The sequence below is a fragment of the Triticum aestivum genome, chromosome 6D, assembly GCF_018294505.1.
Source record: "Triticum aestivum cultivar Chinese Spring chromosome 6D, IWGSC CS RefSeq v2.1, whole genome shotgun sequence".
In the NCBI taxonomy this organism is placed as follows: Eukaryota; Viridiplantae; Streptophyta; class Magnoliopsida; order Poales; family Poaceae; genus Triticum; species Triticum aestivum.
Genome location: NC_057811.1, coordinates 106,173,560 through 106,191,815, shown reverse-complemented (window position 1 = coordinate 106,191,815; position 18,256 = coordinate 106,173,560). Strand labels below are relative to the sequence as shown.

The 18,256-nt window shown below is 46.8% G+C and overlaps 2 protein-coding genes and 1 long non-coding RNA gene across 3 annotated transcripts; 2 read left to right on the top strand and 1 right to left on the bottom strand.

Annotated features, from left to right (window-relative positions):
- Positions 1 to 4,311: 4,311 nt before the first annotated feature.
- On the bottom strand, positions 4,312 to 10,486 carry LOC123143894 (uncharacterized). Its single transcript, XR_006471119.1, has 3 exons — positions 10,177 to 10,486; positions 4,762 to 4,963; positions 4,312 to 4,677 (listed from the first exon to the last, which is right to left on the bottom strand). It is a non-coding gene; the product is annotated as an uncharacterized lncRNA (long non-coding RNA).
- LOC123143893 (probable LRR receptor-like serine/threonine-protein kinase At1g51820) lies at positions 5,234 to 9,689 on the top strand. The gene is made up of 12 exons (XM_044562889.1): positions 5,234 to 6,263; positions 6,388 to 6,749; positions 6,845 to 6,983; positions 7,086 to 7,157; positions 7,239 to 7,310; positions 7,494 to 7,574; positions 7,651 to 7,817; positions 7,943 to 8,160; positions 8,241 to 8,367; positions 8,443 to 8,511; positions 8,639 to 8,831; positions 8,938 to 9,689. The coding sequence occupies exons 1-12, from the start codon at positions 5,299 to 5,301 to the stop codon at positions 9,467 to 9,469; spliced, it is 2,997 nt and encodes a 998-aa protein (XP_044418824.1). The 5' UTR covers positions 5,234 to 5,298; the 3' UTR covers positions 9,470 to 9,689.
- Positions 10,487 to 12,637: 2,151 nt separating the features above from the next.
- Positions 12,638 to 14,443, top strand: LOC123141247 (phenolic glucoside malonyltransferase 1). The gene is made up of 3 exons (XM_044560439.1): positions 12,638 to 13,231; positions 13,309 to 13,551; positions 13,637 to 14,443. Exons 1-3 carry the CDS (start codon positions 12,644 to 12,646, stop codon positions 14,288 to 14,290), a joined length of 1,485 nt encoding a protein of 494 aa, XP_044416374.1. The 5' UTR covers positions 12,638 to 12,643; the 3' UTR covers positions 14,291 to 14,443.
- The last annotated feature ends 3,813 nt before the right edge of the window (positions 14,444 to 18,256 follow it).

Below are 18,256 nucleotides of genomic sequence, written 5' to 3'. Positions count from 1 at the left end.
AAGTCATCGTCGAGATCTACACATATTTCATTGCAAGTGAGCACAACCTTATTACATGCACCTAGCCTCGTGCCGCCACACAAGGGGCATGCTTCGTTCATTGACTACCATTTTTAGCTAATTTGTATATCATATGTTTATTGATCAAAGAAGTAAAAAAAAATATTCAATTCCGTATCCTAAATATGGTAAAATACATAATCTATTTTATTTTGACTCATGACTTGCTACAAATATTATAGTCAATGTTAAGTTTTTAGCAGCAACGAACTCTGTTTATTTTTTATAAATATAGCAACTACAATGGTCTCACTATAAATATAGGCAACTAATAGCGCATAGTGAGAGTAGTAGTACTTTTTTCTCAGATTTCATTGCAAGTGAGGTTAAACTTGTTATATGCACCTTGCCTCATGTCGCTACAGTAGCGGCTTCCTTTGTTCATTGCCTATCCTATTTAGTTAATTTATCTATCATATTTTTTGGGGGTCAAATAAGTAAGAAAACATATTTAATTCCATATTCTAAATATATAGTAAACCACATAATTTATTTTTGTTTTACTCACGATTTGCTATAAATATTATCATCCATGCAAAGTTTTTAGCAGCAACGAAATCCGTTTGTCTCACTACAAATAGAGAGAACTAATAGCGCATAGTGAGAGTGGTAGGATTTTTTTCACAAAATTGGTAACTTGCCGTCTATTAAGAAAAAATCAGGAGTACCTCAAGTTAACATATTTATTTTATATTTTGTATGTACTAAATTAATATTTGATGTGTTATAACACAGTTGGATGTAACTTTTTTAGGTTGAAATGGGTAACGTCTGCAATAATTGTACTACTGGTGTAACACCATGCATCTTAGATCGTGAATAAGTATCACACAATTCTGTGCGATAGTTCCACAAAGTCATCGTTATGGTATTGTGAGTCAACCATTTTTATGTATTTTTGGTTTGTAATGTGATATGTAACTGTATTATACATCAAATTGAGTTGTGACTTACTACGCACACTTATTATGTATAGAATGTACATTGCTGAGGAGTTAAGCAATTTAGGCACTACATCAAATAACGTTATTTCACAGGCGAGACTTCTCACCTGTGAAGCTAAATGATGTATGTAAAAGATAATTGAGATAGGATTAATATAGGTGGCATTGGATGAGATTGCTTTTGCAACAACTATGATATAAGAATAGGAGACAAGATACATTTTCGCTACAACTGTCACCCTTTTGTGATGTATATGTCTCAATACATCAAGACGGTGAACCAATGGATATAATTAGTAAATACATATTGTTTTAAAATTAGTTGTTTTTAATTTTATTTTTTAAAATTAACAACTGTTCAAAATTTTAAATTAATATAGCAGACATATTTGACGAAGGAGAAAGACCTGTTGCATACTACAATGAGTTTAATTTAACAGAAAGTCAAGTACAGAACATGCACACTATATTAGAGACGTATGATGAATATCCTGCGCGGGTCCATTGCTTTACGGTTGCCAACGTGTATTAGAATCATTTGGTAAATAATATACAATATGTGAAATATATTCTCATTACTCTACATTTTAAGATAATTATAGAACAGATCCAAGTATTTCTAGAAGCAAGAATTATAAGAGTACAAGAAAGTAAAATGTGAAGAAGAGGAGGAAGAAGTAACCTGGATTCCGAGTTTGGCTAGATGTATGAATGGTTTTGAGGAAGAACATATGTGTATTACAATACACCATCGAGTTTATGATGCTCATTCCTGTAGGTCCAGCCCAAGACTCGCACATAAGAGTCACACCAAAGTACTTTCAATCTTATTTGAATTTTTGAAGAAACAAGGTAGCTTCATCATAGTTGGCCATAGTTGTCCTCGAGATATTTCCCATCAACTTCCTTCGCATTTGGTATAGGAATAGGCCTTAATTATTGAGTGATCTTCACACCAGCTCGAAAATATGGGCAATCAAATTTAGTACAACAATGTCATTGGCCTGAAAAAACTTGGACCAAGATAGACCAAGTACATCTTTGAATTAGGATCCAAAGCAATATTGATCTTAGGATGCATAGTTACTTTGTTGCTGGACAATTCCTTATCAAAATGGAGGTGATACTCTTTTTACCAACAGAAACCCACACGTCACGCGCTGCCCCTCCCAACCCTCCTTTCTACTTTGCGAGAGACATTCGGGTCATGCAATGCCTCTCTAATTGACATCTGATTTTATTCTTCATCATCATCTGGTACGTTAATCACCCTCCTCTTTGATACAACGCTTCCATGGAATTTTTTCAACTCTCACTTTACAATTTTGTTTCTCTTTTCTTCCTCTTTAATTCATCCCGATACTCCCTCATTGCATCTCTCACATTTCTTTGCGCATTTGGGAACACCCTCACAAGGTGCTTCGCGGCACGTGTTGCACCTCCACCTTTGTAACTTTGGCTGTAGTACATATAATCAAATCCCTCATAATACGGTCGTGCATGGTTCCATGGATTATATATGTTATTGTCTTTAAGTCCTACATTGCAAATTTAGAAACAACAACACTTTAAATGAACTGAGCAAATCAAGATCATAGTTCCATTTGCATCGTACGAACAAGAAAGCATATTAATACCTTTCCAAGATCTTGGGGGTCTACTTGCATTTGCATCATGGTTGTCACTGCCACTCCTAGTTACAGTTCCCTGACTTGAAAAGCATATGACAAAAGAACAAGAGAGAAGTGCATATTTCAACCTTGAACTCACGCTTTAGTTTAATTTACAAACTTGAACTCTAATACCAGTTAGAACACAACCCTGAACTCTCAAATTCGTTTAAATTACTCCCTCACTGGCCTAAAGGTGGTATTGGCATACGTGGCATGTATTTGACCGAATTGACCAAAAAATCAGAGTGTCGGGAAATTTTGAAAAAAAATGTAAAATCAAAAATACTACACCAAGCGATCTGAGAAAGTTTCACGTTTTTCTGACAAACATATTTTAAAATACAGTAGAAATTGATTTTCAGGTGAAATTTCTACTATATTTTTAGGGACAATTCCATTTCTCCCCCTAACTTGAACCACCACCTGGGATTGGCCCCTAAAATTCGAGTATGCTCAAAAATACCCCTCTCCCGTATATGGCCCTTGCAGAAATCCCCCTCCAGGTCATTTCCGTTGGGTCAATGGCCTTTGACCGGTACTTGGGCGTCAGCTGCACATTTCTGCCCTTGCTTCTTACATGTGGGCCCTCACCAAACATTATCTCGTCACTCTGTTTCTTCTACTTCGCGAAGGCACACAGACAGGAGTGAGGCGAATCACCGGGGGCAATGCCGTCGATCTGGAGCTCGGGGAGGGAGGCCGCACGTTAGGTGCGTGGATGTGCAACTCGGGCATGTCGTCTGCGGGCTCTTCGGCCGCCGGGGAGGTAAGTTTTGCATCTCTGATTTGTGGATTTTTCAGTACGGCTTGAACTCAATTAGGGGAATTTCTCGATCGTAGGTCAACGGGGATGGGATAGTGCGGTTCTCCTCCGAGTTCTACATGCCGGATCCAAGCTTTTGCAGGCTTGAGATGCGTTCTAAACAACGGTGCCCGGGCCACGGGCTCATTCCCGCTCGTTGTGTGGCCTGGGGAGGAGCAAGCACGGGGAGATGTTTCCTTGGTTGCCCACGTGATGTAATTCACATAGATTTTCTCTGTTTTGCCTTACATTGTTGCCAAGATTGCATTTTGATGAGATTATTGATGTTGCAGCTTCCTGATGAATGTGAATTGGTTGTTTGGGTTGACCCTCCTCCTCCAGATCGTGTTGGACGTGCTATCGAGGAACTACATGCTGGGCTACAGCGAAGTTGGCTCAAAGCTCATCGTTTAGAGAGGAGGGTGGGGCATCTAACCAAGCTGATGGAAACAAGGGCATTTATGATGATTGTGGGCATATGCATTGTGGCATATTTATTTCCTTCGAAGAATGCATATTAGGTGATGCTGTAGGCAGTGAGATTTTAATGTGTTTGGTTGCTGAAGTTGAGTAGAATTTGCTGTGAGTTGTTCTTGGTAGTGAACCTTTGATGTCGCGCACATTTTGCAAAGGAAATGAGAAGCATCAGTTTGATCTTGTGATTTGTTTAATTGTATATTTTTTATTTTGGTACTTAAATGACAATGCATCAGTGGGGTCTTACAACAACAATTTAAATTACAAGACAGTGCCGGAACATCGCAGGTTTATATGAATTTAGAAAATGATCAAAACTTGATCACAGAGCACTTCACAGGAAAAACCCACATGATTTAAGACCAACAACAACACATGATCAATAGCCCAGAATCAGCAGCAAGATATGGCCAACGACAACACATCAGTTAAGATAGTTGGACAGATATTCAACAGCAACAACATCATAAATCACGCATAGTTCACACAGCAAGATATGACCGAAGCACCTCGTGCTGACAGAAGATGGCCAGCTCAAGCCATCAAAAGCCAGGGGACTCCTCGTACAAGGTCAGTAAAGACCCGCCATGCCGCCGGAATCCAGATCCACTGCCGGTGCCGGGCAACCGAGTAACCAGTCCGCGTCACAAAACTGCCTCCGCCACACCACCACTATTGCCGCTGTTGATCTCCGCTACCGCGGCCGCAGTTGGTCACCGCCCTCCAGAGAGAAACATACATAGATAATTATTTTTAGACTTGTGTGCTTCATGAGTTGCTTTGGTTGGGAGGAAATAGAGTATACCTGGTACGGTGTGATGAACGGCTAGTTGGCCCAGCAACGAGTCAACCTAAGCCAGGGTGGCTGGCTGCCCTGGTTGGCCGGTTTGTCTTGAGCATTACATTACGTGTTTCTCTACTCTATACCCCGCTAATCATGGACCAATCTGCTTACTGTTCTGTTCTTGCGCAACGTTGACCTTGACGCCAATAATCTGGAGGTGTACCTGCAAGCTAGCTATTGGATGAGCTCGTTGCCTTGCAGTTGACTTGAGGTGAATAGATATATAGCTGCGTGTCAAATGATAAGGTTTATCACATGTACGTGCAAGTATCTTGGTTGCATGACTCTTTGATCTTGAGATGGCTAACCGCTCATCCCAAGCGCCTTTGGCTGCATTGCATGACTCTGGGTGAAGGCTCTACTTATATGTCGCCGAACATGTACCTTTTGTCCAAGTTAGCTAGCCCCTCTAAGCGCTGGCTGCACAGGTTGTAGCATCTCTGGCTCTCTGCACCTGCACGTTGTCGCCGTGAACTGGAGCGATCATCGCCGAGAGCAATGGCGGCCCCGTGGTTGCTGCTCCTGCTCTGCGTGGCCGGAGGCGTCCCTCGTGTTCGTTGCCAGAGCGCGCCCGACAGCACTGGTATTGAGCTCCAACATCTCGTACGTTATGCTAATTCAACTCGCATGCAGGCAGGCAAAGGCTCAAGCATCATGTCCATGCTCTCAGATGTCATCAGCATCGACTGCGGCCTCTCGGAGCAGAGCAGCTACGTGGACGATGCCACCGAGCTGGCCTACACCTCGGACGCCGGCCTCATCGACGCCGGCTCCAACTACAACGTCTCGGCCGAGTACATCGACCAGTCCCACTGGAGAAGCCACCGGCAGGTGCTCAGCCTCCGCAGCTTCCCCGGGCCACCGGGGCGGCGCGGCTGCTACACCCTCCCGTCCTTCGTGGCGGGGACGTCCAAGTACCTGGTCCGGGCCACCTTCATGTACGGCGACTACGACGGTCTCAACAAGCCTCCCATCTTCGACCTCTACCTCGGCGTCAACTTCTGGAAGACGGTGAACATCTCGAGGCCCGACGCGGTGCACGTCGCGGAGGTCATCGCCGTCGTCCCGGACGACTCCGTGCAGGTCTGCCTGGTGAACACGCGCTCCGGGACGCCCTTCATCTCGTCGCTGGAGCTGAGGCCGCTCAAGGACACGCTGTACCCGCAGGCGAACGCGACGCAGGGGCTGGTGCTCCTCGGCCGGCACAACTTCGGCGCCGCCGATCTGATCAGGTACCCGAACGACACGTACGACCGTGCGTGGACCCCGTACACCAACCCGGAGGACCAGTGGACTACCATCTTGACGTCGTCCAGGGTGGCCATGGAGGTGGAGGATCGCAAGCCGCTCTACGACGTGCCCTGGGTGGTGATGCAGACTGCCGTCCGGCCGAGCAACACCACCAGGAACGTCATGTGGTTCCCCTGGGACGCCGAGCCCAACCACGTCTACCCCATGCCTGGGTGCGCACATGATCCAGCCAAAATCCTTTCATATTAGCAGTACTTTACAGCATAGTATGAATTGCGACTTCAGTTTCAGCCAAGATCTTGCATTTGAGTAGTAATTTGCACATACCCATTGCAGGCTCCTGCCTGTCTTCTATTTGGCGGAGCTGGAGACCGTGGACAGCAAGCAGGAGCGGCGCCTGTTCCTCATCAGCCTCAAGCGGCGCCTGTTCCTCATCAGCCTCAAGCGGCCCAACTCCTCTGCTTCGTGGCCCATAGGCGACTTTGATTACCTTGTCACCACCGTCGTCTCCAGGACTACCGGACGACCCGCCCCGTTCATCAGCCCCAAGGAGAACCTCGTCATACTAGGAGCCGCCAACGCCACGACACTGCGACCGATCATGGAGATCAACTCCACAATACTACCGCCATTCATCAACGCCGCAGAGCTTTTCACCCCTATTTCCACCGCCGGGGTTGGGACCGACGCTCAGGATGGTGAATACTGACTCTGGAATTTTCTTAATATACATAGATGCACATGGGCTGACTAACTTGCGCTGTTTTTCCCCCTTGTGTTACTGAAAATATAGTATCTGCCATCACTGCAATCAAGGCTAAGTACCAGTTGATCAAGAACTGGGTGGGTGACCCATGCGCCCCAAAGAACCTAGTGTGGGATGGGCTGAACTGCAGCTATCCCATCTCCAGACCTCAGAGAATCACAAGCGTGTAAGTCTGAATATGTTTTCTGGCAGGCGTAAGGGGTTAATCTGTCACACAATGAGAGTTGAGCATAAAATGTGCTGTCTGAACTACTGTGCATTTCTACAGAAACATGTCATTTGGCGGTTTGAGTGGTGATATATCATCACACTTTGCCAATCTCAAAGCTATCCAGTACCTGTAAGTACTTTTTTTTAATCCATTTTCAAAATGAATTTTGGCAGTACAGCTCACTATTACGTATGCTGGCATATGTGTTAGGGATTTGTCACATAATAACTTGACTGGATCAATTCCTGATGGTCTTTCACAACTACCCTCTCTCGTGCTACTGTAAGTACTTCTGAATCATGTTAACTTTGGTATCTATTATCTCCATATCAAAATGTAAGAATAATCCCTTAGGTTTTTTTTAACCAAAAAACGACTCTAAAAAGGTAAAATTATACATGTCCTTTCAATTGTTGATACTTACAACACTTTTCTTCCGATGTCAAAACTGTTTGGTTCCTTCAGAGATTTGACAGGCAACAAGCTTAGTGGAACGATTCCGTTCGGCCTTCTGATACGAATTCAAGATGGCAACCTAACTCTAAGGTGAATCAATCAGATACGCCTCTGCCGCCATTTATTTTATTCCCACGCCATGCTAATCGCTTCCTCTTTTTGATAGATATGACCACAGTCCAAACCTTTGCAGCAACAGCAGTTCTTGCCAGCCTATGCAAGCGAACCGAAACTCTAAAACCACCGGCTACATTGCTGTTGTTGTAGTGGCATCCGTGGTTGTAGTAGTACTAGTGGTACTACTACTCTTTTTCGTAATAAGAAGAAAACAAGGTGAGCCTAAGAAACACTTGGCATTAGCACAACTACTGTTCTACCTGTGTCCATCTGTAACTGCAAGCAGTGGTGATGATGCCACAGTGGGTAACACTTGTTTTGTTCTTAATTGCCATATGAAGAACCGGCAAATGTACATAATGAGGAAAGTGACGTGCAATCGCGCAATCGTCGATTCACATACACGGAACTGAAGGTGGTAACATCCAACTTCCGGCGAGTGCTTGGGGAAGGAGGGTTTGGCCTCGTATATGATGGCTTCTTGGAGGATGGTACTCAAGTTGCAGTCAAGCTGCGGTCTCAATCTTCCAATCAGGGTGTAAAAGAGTTCTTGACAGAGGTAATGCATGATCGAGTATGTAAATAGTCACCTAGATTCGTTTGGACGGTGTCTAATTAATCTGTTTTCTTCTGGCTCAGGCACAAAACTTAACAGGGATTCATCACAGGAATCTAGTCAGCCTGATTGGCTATTGCAAGGATGGGGAGTACCTGGCCCTTGTATATGAGTATATGTCCGAAGGAGACCTCCAACATAAACTCAGAGGTCATTTCAACTCTAGGAGCATTTGGAATCTCCATTTTCGAGCTCCCCGATGCTAAAACTCACCATGTTCTGCAGGGAGAGATCACGATGATGGATGTTTAACCTGGAGACAGAGGCTCCATATTGTACTGGAGTCCGCGCAAGGTAATACATTCTTCTGGCTTGGATTATGTTCTCCCATCATTTGTTGGTTTTGATCTCTGGGAATTTGCATGCTAGCACATGTGGAGTAGCCAATGTCAATGCACTCAATGGTATGATGTGCATGCAGGGCTCGAGTATCTGCACAAGGCATGTAGCCCGCCTTTCATACACCGGGATGTGAAGACGTCAAACATCCTACTGGATGCAAATCTAAAAGCTAAGGTTGCTGATTTTGGCTTGATGAAGGCTTTCAATCAGGATGGTGATACCCATGTATCCACAGCCAGGGTGGTTGGCACACCAGGCTACCTTGCCCCCGAGTATGTCTCCTTGCATTAAGTTCTTGAGAATTCAGTATAATTCTAGTGATGCGACTGAGACGACTATAACACAAATCCATCACATATGTGTAAATATGCACTGCAGGTACGCAACAGTCCTAGAGCTCACTGAAAAGAGCGACGTGTACAGCTTTGGTGTCGTGTTGCTGGAGGTGATCACGGGGAAGCCTCCATTCGTGCAAATCCCGCAGGCGCAACCCATTCATATTGTCAAGTGGGTGCAGCAGCGCCTTTCATCTGGGGACATCGAGGGCGTGGTGGATGCACGCATGCAAGGCAACTATGATGTCAACGGCATGTGGAAGGTCGCCGACCTTGCGCTCGAGTGCATGACGCAAACTCCCACGAAGCGACCGACGATGACCCGCGTGATGGCGCAGTTGCTGGAGTGCCTTGAACTTGAGGAGAGCCGCGGCACCGTCTACACCAGCGTCAGTGGCGACATGAATGGCATCGTCAACACCGCTAGCACCAGCGATGATCCCAGCTCAAGTTCTATTATGTACGCCACCACCGACCAGCCCGCCTCTGATGTCGCCCAGAGCAGTGCAGCGCTCAGGATGGGGCCTAACTCTAGCAGGGCCTCAACGGTGGCCGCCGGTCCTGCAGCACGATGAGGCTGGCCGAACTTTGTTGCCCATGCCTTTGTGCATCAAAAGGGCCCGGAGGCTTTAATTATGTAACGCGTTTCTATTTTTGAGGGATTGATCATGGAACATTTGGCATTTGGGTGCTCAACTGATTTTCTCGATTCCAATTCCTACTGAGTTTACTGGCCAGGGTTTCAATCGTAGCGACCGGCCAACTCATGCTATCCTACTGAGGTTGCTTCCTTCACTGCTTCTTCCTAGCTCTGAATCCACAGATAAAATGGCCATGGATGCTGTACATGAGTCTTCTTCCGGTTCCTACGGTGTGGGTTTTGCCGCCACCGCGCGTGGTCATTGCAGCCCTCTGTGATCCCGAAATGATGTGGCATTCGTACTGATGGCACCTGAGGCACCGCACCCGGCCGCGTTCAGATCAACAGCAGACATGGATGCTGTGGGCATTTTCTCTGAAGGAGAGCAAGCCTCAGAACCATCCTTTGCCACCAGATCTACATCATTTATGGAAGGTATGGGAGGCAACGGCATAGAAATAGAATCAAGGGTGCACGCCGGTGCACTCTGTTCTAATTTGCTGCCGGTGGGAACGGCGGAGACTGCGGTACCGGCGCGGAACCGTGGACGAACTAGAGCTTCTCCGGCACGCCTACAGACAACGCGGTAGACGGGGATTCTGGCATAGCTAGAAAATCATCGACGGGGTCGAGCGGCCTCACCTCTGGGGCGCCTCCCGAGGAATGGGGCGCGGCGGGGTCGAACTCCGCCAAGGCCGGCGCCGCAGTGGGTGGGGATGGCGCCTAGATCGTCGCCGGCGACGAGCCCCTTTGGCCCCCGTCACCGCGGAGGCGGACTCGGCGCCAACGTCGAGTCCCCTGGGCGGCAACCACATGGGCTCCATCTCCTCCGGGGTGCCGAATAGGAGCGACCATAGGGACTCAAGCCCCGCGCTGAAGATCCTGGCGTCGTCTCCCCACGGCCCGGCTTCGCCCGCCGGGGAAATCATGGGCGGCTGGAGGCGGGGAGGGAGGCAAGATGGGCCGTGGGGCGGGGTTCCCCTACATCATCTACATCATCATAGCAGCCCAGCAGGAAGTTCGGTAAGGCTCTGTGTTGGGCTTCTACAGCAGCTTTACACACAAAAAAACACAGAAGAGGCCCAATCAAACGACATATGCACCGGAGTTGCTATTTCTCAAAAAAAAAAACTTCGGAGTTGCTTTCCAACAAATAATTAAAATTTAGACTAAAAAACAAATAATCACAATTTAAATTTTTTGGGAAAAACACAAATCTATTACTCACCAAGAATTAATATGGATCGGCGACGAAATAAAGATTCACGATACCTAGCACCCCAAACATAATAAAATTATATTAAAGTCTCTCTGAACCATCGAACGACCGTGCCACTGACAAAGCGATTCATCGACGCTTCATTATTGTTGTTCTCATACCAAAGCAGAGCTGACCTTGTGGATGAGAGTGTGCACGTGCCCCCTAGGACCAGCGTCCCATAGCCGCAGTCATCGTCGTTAAACTCTTGAATCGATATGAAAAATCTGACATCAAATCTCGTCGTTGTGTATGCACAATGAGAAAACCTAACCTCATCGCCTCGATGAGTCGGTAGGAATCTATGCCGGAGATCTGTCTAATCCATCCTATCCTGACAGACGAAATCGAGAAGGACCGAAGACTGAAAGACCGACTCAAATATGAAGTGTTGTCATCTGCTTGACCCCCCCCCCTACTAAAACCCTATATAACCGTTGTTGAGGCACCAAGATTCCCCTCATTGACACGGGACATCGAAGTGGCAACCAGAAAGGAGGCAATCTACGGACTCACCAATGAAAATCGAGGGAAGGAAGACATTGCCTAGTCACCTTGCAAGAAGGAAAAGAAAAAGGCTAGCCGAATAATAAAAATTGTGGTTTGATTCATATAGTTGCTTTTAGTTATCTCACGACCACTCTACATCTCTATTGCTAAGCAAATAACTGTCATCGTAAATGATTAGTAGAGCAACTGTAGCAAAGTCGTCATATTTTTTATTGTCATCCGCCATATCAAGCATGCTCCGTATATATATGGAGCCTGCTGGGCTTATGTGCAAACTCATAGTCTTCATATTTGATGTGTCCACAATAATGAGACCTACTCATCAATGAGAAATCATTATTTTCCGGAACCTCCCTACCATTGCATGTGGGGCTATCTGAAGTTTTCTGCGTGCCACATGTGATTTATATGCAATAGCCATATGAAGTGTGCTCCGAAACACAGTCGTGAGTCATCATATATGAAGACTGGAAAGCCATATATGAAGGGTGTTTCCTAAATTATGATGATATTGTCAAGTATAGTGACTCTACTAGTGGCATTTTTTGCCAAAATCATGATAATAACAATTATTATGATGATCGGATGGATATAATGACTCTAGTAGAGTTGCTCTTAGCACAACAACTTTTTCCCCGCAACTACCTCATGGTCATAGCTCAAACAAACAAGACCAGTGCTGATCGATGTGGCATAGAAGTAACGTACACCTCGTTGTTGCAACTGACATGCTCGCCTGCAACGATCATATATGGGCTAGTGTTTGTCTAGCTCCACAGTACATTTCACGCAAACAAAACATTCTTATATAATTCTCAATACATTATTTGTTATATATAAAAGTCTCAATAAAAGTGTCTTGTGCTATAAAAACCCACATATAGAACATAAAATATTCGTGCATTAATAAAAATATTGTTATACTTGGAAAAAAAATTCATGTATTTTAAAAGGTGTTCATGTATGTTAAAAAATGCTTGCAAAATGTAAATAAAATGTTAATCTATTTTAAAATATATTCTTGTATGTCAAGAAAATTTATTTGATCAAAGAAATATAGAATTATTTAAAAAATAACATATACAAGACAATTTTTCATGGATATATAAAAAGTTCAGGTTTTCCAAAAATATGTTCCTATATATGGAAATTGTCCTTAAGAAAAGAAGAAAAGAAAAAAGGCAAAATGAACAGAAAAAGATATATACGAAACATAAAAAGGAAACGAGAAAAAAAAATCATGAAAAAGATTTTAAAAATCAGTTTTTTTTCAGAAAAAAATATCAGATGAAGAAACGTTGAAATCGGACACGAGTCTTGTAGACTGCCGCTGGGTCGGCCATGCTGACAAGCGCGCGCCGCGGAAGCGCGCAAGCAGACAGCTTCCCCTGCCGCTTCCGGCGATTTTATTATGCGGTTATGCCAGAAGAGGAAGCTGTGATGCCAAGGAACAGATCGGGAAACATGCCGCCCATGGTGCGCACAAGGAGCACCACCGCCGTCCCACTCCCACTCGCCGGCGGCACGGAGCTCCCGGAGCCCGGCCGGCTCGTCCCGCTGTCCCCGTTCGACGCGTTCTGGGTGGCGCTGCCCCCAGTCCGCCGCGTCTTCCTCTTCCGCTCCCTGCCAGGCGTCCCGTTCTCTGACGTCGCCGGCACCCTCAGGTCCTCCCTCGCGCAAGTGCTCCCAGCCTTCCACCCCTTCGCCGGCGCACTCACATACTCGCCGGACTCGCGCGCTCTTTCGATCGTCCTCCCGGACGAGTGGGAGGGCGGCTCCTGCGGAGGCGTCACGTTCGTCGAGGCCGAGGCGGACCTCGATTTCGAGCGGCTCGTCGAGGAGGCGGCAGAACACGACCAGGACGCTCTCGGACAGCTTGTCCCGGACACCCGCCGGAACCAGCTCCCGGCGCCCGTGATGGCCGCGCAGGTACGCGTCACATCACACCTCACACGTGTAAGTTATCCGGGGTTGTCTTTTCTTATGCGGATTGCGCGGGTAAGCAGGTGACGGAGTTCGTCGGTGGCGGCGGTGGCGTGGCACTGGGGGTGGCCGTGCACCATACGGCGGCGGACGGCCGCGGCATTTGGCGGTTCTTGGAGATGTGGGCGGCGGCAGCGGCCGGTGTTGAGGTTGGCCGGGTGCCCGCCGGGTCGGCTCCGCTGCATGACCGGAGGCTGGTGCGGTTCCACGGCGACGAAGAGCTCGCCGGGCTGTTCTTGCGGCAAATCGCCCCGAACTTGCCCACGGTGAGCGCTCGGTGTCACTGTCTCCACAGATTGGCAAATCAAAGTTTCCAATCCATGTCACTGACGGTCACCGAACCAAACGCAGATTGCTCCGAGGCAAGATCCCGCGCTCGACGGCCGGCGTCGCCTCAGCCGGCGAACCTTCACCTTCGCCGCGCCCGCGGTGCAGCGTCTCAAGCAGAGGCTTGCGTCCGCGGCGAACATCGGCACGGCGCCGTCCACCTTCGCCGCCCTGGCGGCGCACGGGTGGGTGTCCATCGCGCGCGCCAGCGGCTTCGCCGACGACGCACCGGTGTTCGCCGCCTTCCTCGCGGACTGCCGCGCCTACATGTCGCCCCCGGCGCCGGACGCCTACGCCGGCAACTGCGTCGCGCTCTGCATGGCCTCACTGTGCGGGTCGGTGCTCGCGGGGCCGGACGGGCCCGCCCGCGCGCTCCTGGCTGTCAGGGAGGCCGTCGCGGAGGTGAAGCGCGACCCGCTCCGCGACCGCGCCCGTTGGTGGACCAAGTTCACGGCCATCCCGCCCGGCCGCAAGGTCGTCCTAGTAGGGTCGCCGTGGTTCCCCGCGTACGGGCCGGACTTCGGGTTCGGGAGGCCGGCGAGGGTGGAGCTGGCGTCCATGAACCACGACGGCGAGATGGTGCTCGTCGCCGGGAGGGAGGCCGGCTCGGTGCAGGCTTCAGTGTCGATTGCCGCGGGGAAGATGCAGGCGTTCCGCGACGTGTTCATGGCTGAATGAGCATCTACGACCGTCCTGTGGTGATTATCAGTAAGCAGATACCATGTTGAATGATCTGCAAATAATCGATAGTTTCAGGTGAAGACTTGGCCTGAGACACCTGCTTGTAGGACTATGTATGCTGAGTGTTTGACAGAAAACTAGCACAATTGAGGTTCGCGCTCTCATAGAACTACTTCCTACGCCCCATGATATAAGAACGTTTTTGACACTACACTAGTATAAAAAACATTCTTATATTATGCGATGGAGGGAGTACCATTTTTAAAAAAGTGACTGATAACTATAAAAAATTAGAATCTCGTGACTAAAAACTACCACTTTCGAAAAATGGCCAGTTTAGAAGATTTAAATGTGTTTATGACATGCGGGGCCGTCTGTCAGGGCTGACGTGACGGGAAAGTCAACTTCGTTTATTTTTTACCGTTAAGTTGACCGTTATGACAGGTGGGCCCCACACGTCAGTATCTATCTTCTTCTTCCTCATCGTATATCTCTCTTAGGCATTTCAACAAACACCTCGTAGGTGAGCGCTGTTGTCGTCCATGTCGCACACCTAGAGGCTGCCGAAGTCGACGATGACGGAGGCAGCGCCGGAGCAGGCGCGAGACGGCGGCCGCGAGCTCCTCGGCCGCCTTCTTCCCGGGCACACGAGGCGCCCTGCCGTGCCGGTACAGCGTCTGGCCGTGGTGATGCTCCGCTGCCCGACAACGCCCGCTCCCCTGCCGTCGCCGCATCTGCTGCCCGCGTAGCCACCGCGGCGTGCTCGTGCGCCGCCGCCACGGCTGCTTCTCGTGGCAGTAGGGCCGCTGGGGAACATCAGGGTAGGGGCAGCAGCTGCTGCTCGTGGCTGTACGTGGCCTCTACTGCTGTTCGTTGCCGTGTGTGGCCGCGGCTATGCGTGGCCACAGCTGCTGCTACTGCTTGTCCCCATGTGTGCCCCTGTTGTTGCTAATTGTTGTGACCTTCGCTGCTGCTCGCCTTTGCTGGCCGTGAAGTTCTGAAGGCAGCCCTTCTTGCCGGCGGCCCGCGGAGATGCTCGGGATCCGCCGTGTCCAGCAGCCGCACTTGCCAGTGGCCTCAGCTGCCTCCACGCCGGGCGCAATGGTGAAACTCTCCTGCTTTTCTCCCATGCACGGAAGGTGTTCGAGGAAATGCCAAAAAGAAAGAGAGGATGAGGAAGAAGAGGTTGATGCGGGGCCCACCTGTCATAACAGTCAGCTTAATGGTCAAAATAAACGGAGTTGACTTTCCCGCCACGTCAGCCCTGACAGACGGGCCTCACATGTCATAAACACATTTAAATCTTTTAAATTGGCCATTTTCCGAAAGTGGTAGTTTTTAGTCACGAGATTCTAATTTTTTGGTAGTTATCAGTCACTTTTTTTAAAAGTGATAGTTCTATGGGACACGAACTTCAATGGTGGTAGTTTTTTGTCAAACACTCATGTATGCTCCTCTCTCTAAACAATATCCGATTTGGAACAAATCATAACGCGCACGCAAAGGGCAACAATAATCTGCACTTGTTTTTCTTTTTTAAGAAATAATAATCTGCACTTGGTAGAATCACCTACTCGATGTGCATTGGTACAGAAACTGCCATAATAAATGGCAATGTTTTCATTTTTGATGGGTAAAAGACTTTATTTTTCAAATAATAGACATACGAGTGAATGAGAACTAAAATCTGAAACCATAGGTTCCAAAAAGAGGATCTACTAATAAAATCTGGAATCACAAATCCCAAAAAACCCGAATTTTAGCGTGCGGAGCAGTTTTTGAGCCTGTTGGAGATGCTCTAACTCATCCGCCACTTGATTTACACCATGATAGTAGTGCTGAAAGAAATGATTTTGAACTCCAACGCAGCTGTTTGCAATAGGCCACTATTTTTCCGATAAAGGGCGCTTTTATTAGTTGAGAATGTCGAGTTCTTGGTTCGATCTACTTATGGGCAACCAGCTTTCATGGTTGAGTTGCAGTTTATTCCACAAAAACTTCATAAGAACCATAATATGTTTGGCAAGTCATAGCTGTATTAAATATAGCACCGCGAGAGTAATAAGGCCTTGTGTGAGTTGTATGCAGTCATTGGACCGTACTTGCCTTGTAAAACTCCTTCGTATTTGATGATCTCTTGTCTGACGGTTGTAACTATAATTTTCAAATAAAACTCATTTTTACCGTGAAAAAAATGTGTTGTCTGATAAAGAAATGCTAAAATTAGCAAATTGACCATGTAAATCTTGTTTACTCGGGGTAGTTTGGGATGCAAAATGATTATGTGTGTCTCACCTTCCCTACAAAGTTAATGAATGTGTCTCTCACTACATAGTTTATAATTTTAGCATTAGGGTTTATTTGTAAGGAAATGTGTTTCTGTAACTAGATAGTTTAGAATTTGCTGTTGATGAACGGTTGAGATTATTTAGATCCCAAAAGAAGAACACACTTCTTTTAATATGAGTTTCCACAATACTATGAAATATGAGTTTTCACATAGCTAAATATTTGCCCTATAGCTCATGTGCCTTTTTCAAGCTCAACATCGGGTTTTTGACCGCCGATGCTATATCAAACCGCCATCATGTTTTTGATAGTCTTTGTTGGCTGGCATAGTGGAGGAGACGAAGAGCCTTTCTGCATGGGATCCGACGGCATTGCAATGTCCATGCCCGAAGATCGGTGAATGAAGCTGCACACTTCATGGCTCGGATGGGACCTTGCTCCCAACACATGGTGGTCTAGTTAGGATATGGGCGGATGATTTTATGTAAAATCTATGAAAACGAGTGTAACATCATTCCTTAATTAATACAACCTCGTTCATCGCAAAAAAGATCGTCGTCATGTTTCTTCCTTCTCCAGCCATTTTTATGTACAAATAGATAACTCTCTCTATGCACGACCAATGTCACTACGGTGTTGCCTCACCGATTCACATTGACCCAACCATCCACCATTGTCCTTCCCAATCATTCATCCAATCTAGTGTGTGTGGGGTAGATAACGGTTATATTCTCCGACATCGTTACCCCCACCTCAACCAAAAGCCATGCACCACGAACTCAAAACTCTCACATTCACCATCATCACCATGCCACGTCATTATTTTTATCCGCCTCCATTCGTGCTTGTGAAGGCCCCCGCTGCCCTCATCGTTGGCCCATGTCGTTACCACCTCCACCTAGATGCTCACCCTTGGCTGGAGGTGGACATCGACCATCACCACTAAGAAAAAAAAAGTAGACAACTAGATTCTATTAAGAAACTGTGTTGTTCATCAAGCGGAGGAACACTAGCCGTAGTGACGATGAACCAAAATCAGGGTCAGACGCCTTGTCCACAATTCAGGGCCTCTTTGAGTTGAAGGAATTTCACATAGATTTTGCAGAATTCCAATCCATAAGAATATTTTCTAAGAAAACATTTGGATCAAAGGAATAGGTTCACCAAATTTCTACGGAATCCATTCATGTGCCCTCAATTTTATAGTAATCTCAACATGAGCTCAAAATTCATGTGTTTATTTCCTGTGTAACATAATAAAGACACCTGCCTCTCATAATATTTCCGTGTTTTTTTCAAGGACCCGGATAGTCACTGAATGTTAGATTTCTAGGCATGGCAAATCGAACATTTTTTATGCCAAGTTATGTTCGCCGAGGATGGCAAGTTCAATTGGCGAGTATTGCAGATCCGCTTCAGTTCATTTTTTGCCAGAAACATTGCCGTCCTCGTGCCATGAAAAACTTTCCCGTAGTTAAAAACTAACATCAAATTTTAGCCTTTTCATTTTCAAATTATGTGAAAATTCATATTACATTGATATCCTAATCATGCATTTTCCCTCGAATTCTTGCAATTCAAGAAAGCCCTCAAGGTAACCATTCCGAAAAAAAGAACTACTAAAAATTAACAACAGTTTTTCTTTTCCTTTCCAGCCTAACCTAACCTAACCTG

Bases quoted from the DNA above. Each gene is read 5' to 3' on its own strand.
- LOC123143893 (XM_044562889.1), top strand. From the start codon at position 5,299: ATGGCGGCCCCGTGGTTGCTGCTCCTGCTCTGCGTGGCCGGAGGCGTC. The intron at 6,750-6,844 runs GTGAATACTGAC...CTGAAAATATAG, and splicing joins TGGGACCGACGCTCAGGATG to TATCTGCCATCACTGCAATC. The intron at 6,984-7,085 runs GTAAGTCTGAAT...GCATTTCTACAG, and splicing joins CCTCAGAGAATCACAAGCGT to AAACATGTCATTTGGCGGTT.
- LOC123141247 (XM_044560439.1), top strand. From the start codon at position 12,644: ATGCTGACAAGCGCGCGCCGCGGAAGCGCGCAAGCAGACAGCTTCCCC. The intron at 13,232-13,308 runs GTACGCGTCACA...GCGGGTAAGCAG, and splicing joins CGCCCGTGATGGCCGCGCAG to GTGACGGAGTTCGTCGGTGG. The intron at 13,552-13,636 runs GTGAGCGCTCGG...AACCAAACGCAG, and splicing joins TCGCCCCGAACTTGCCCACG to ATTGCTCCGAGGCAAGATCC.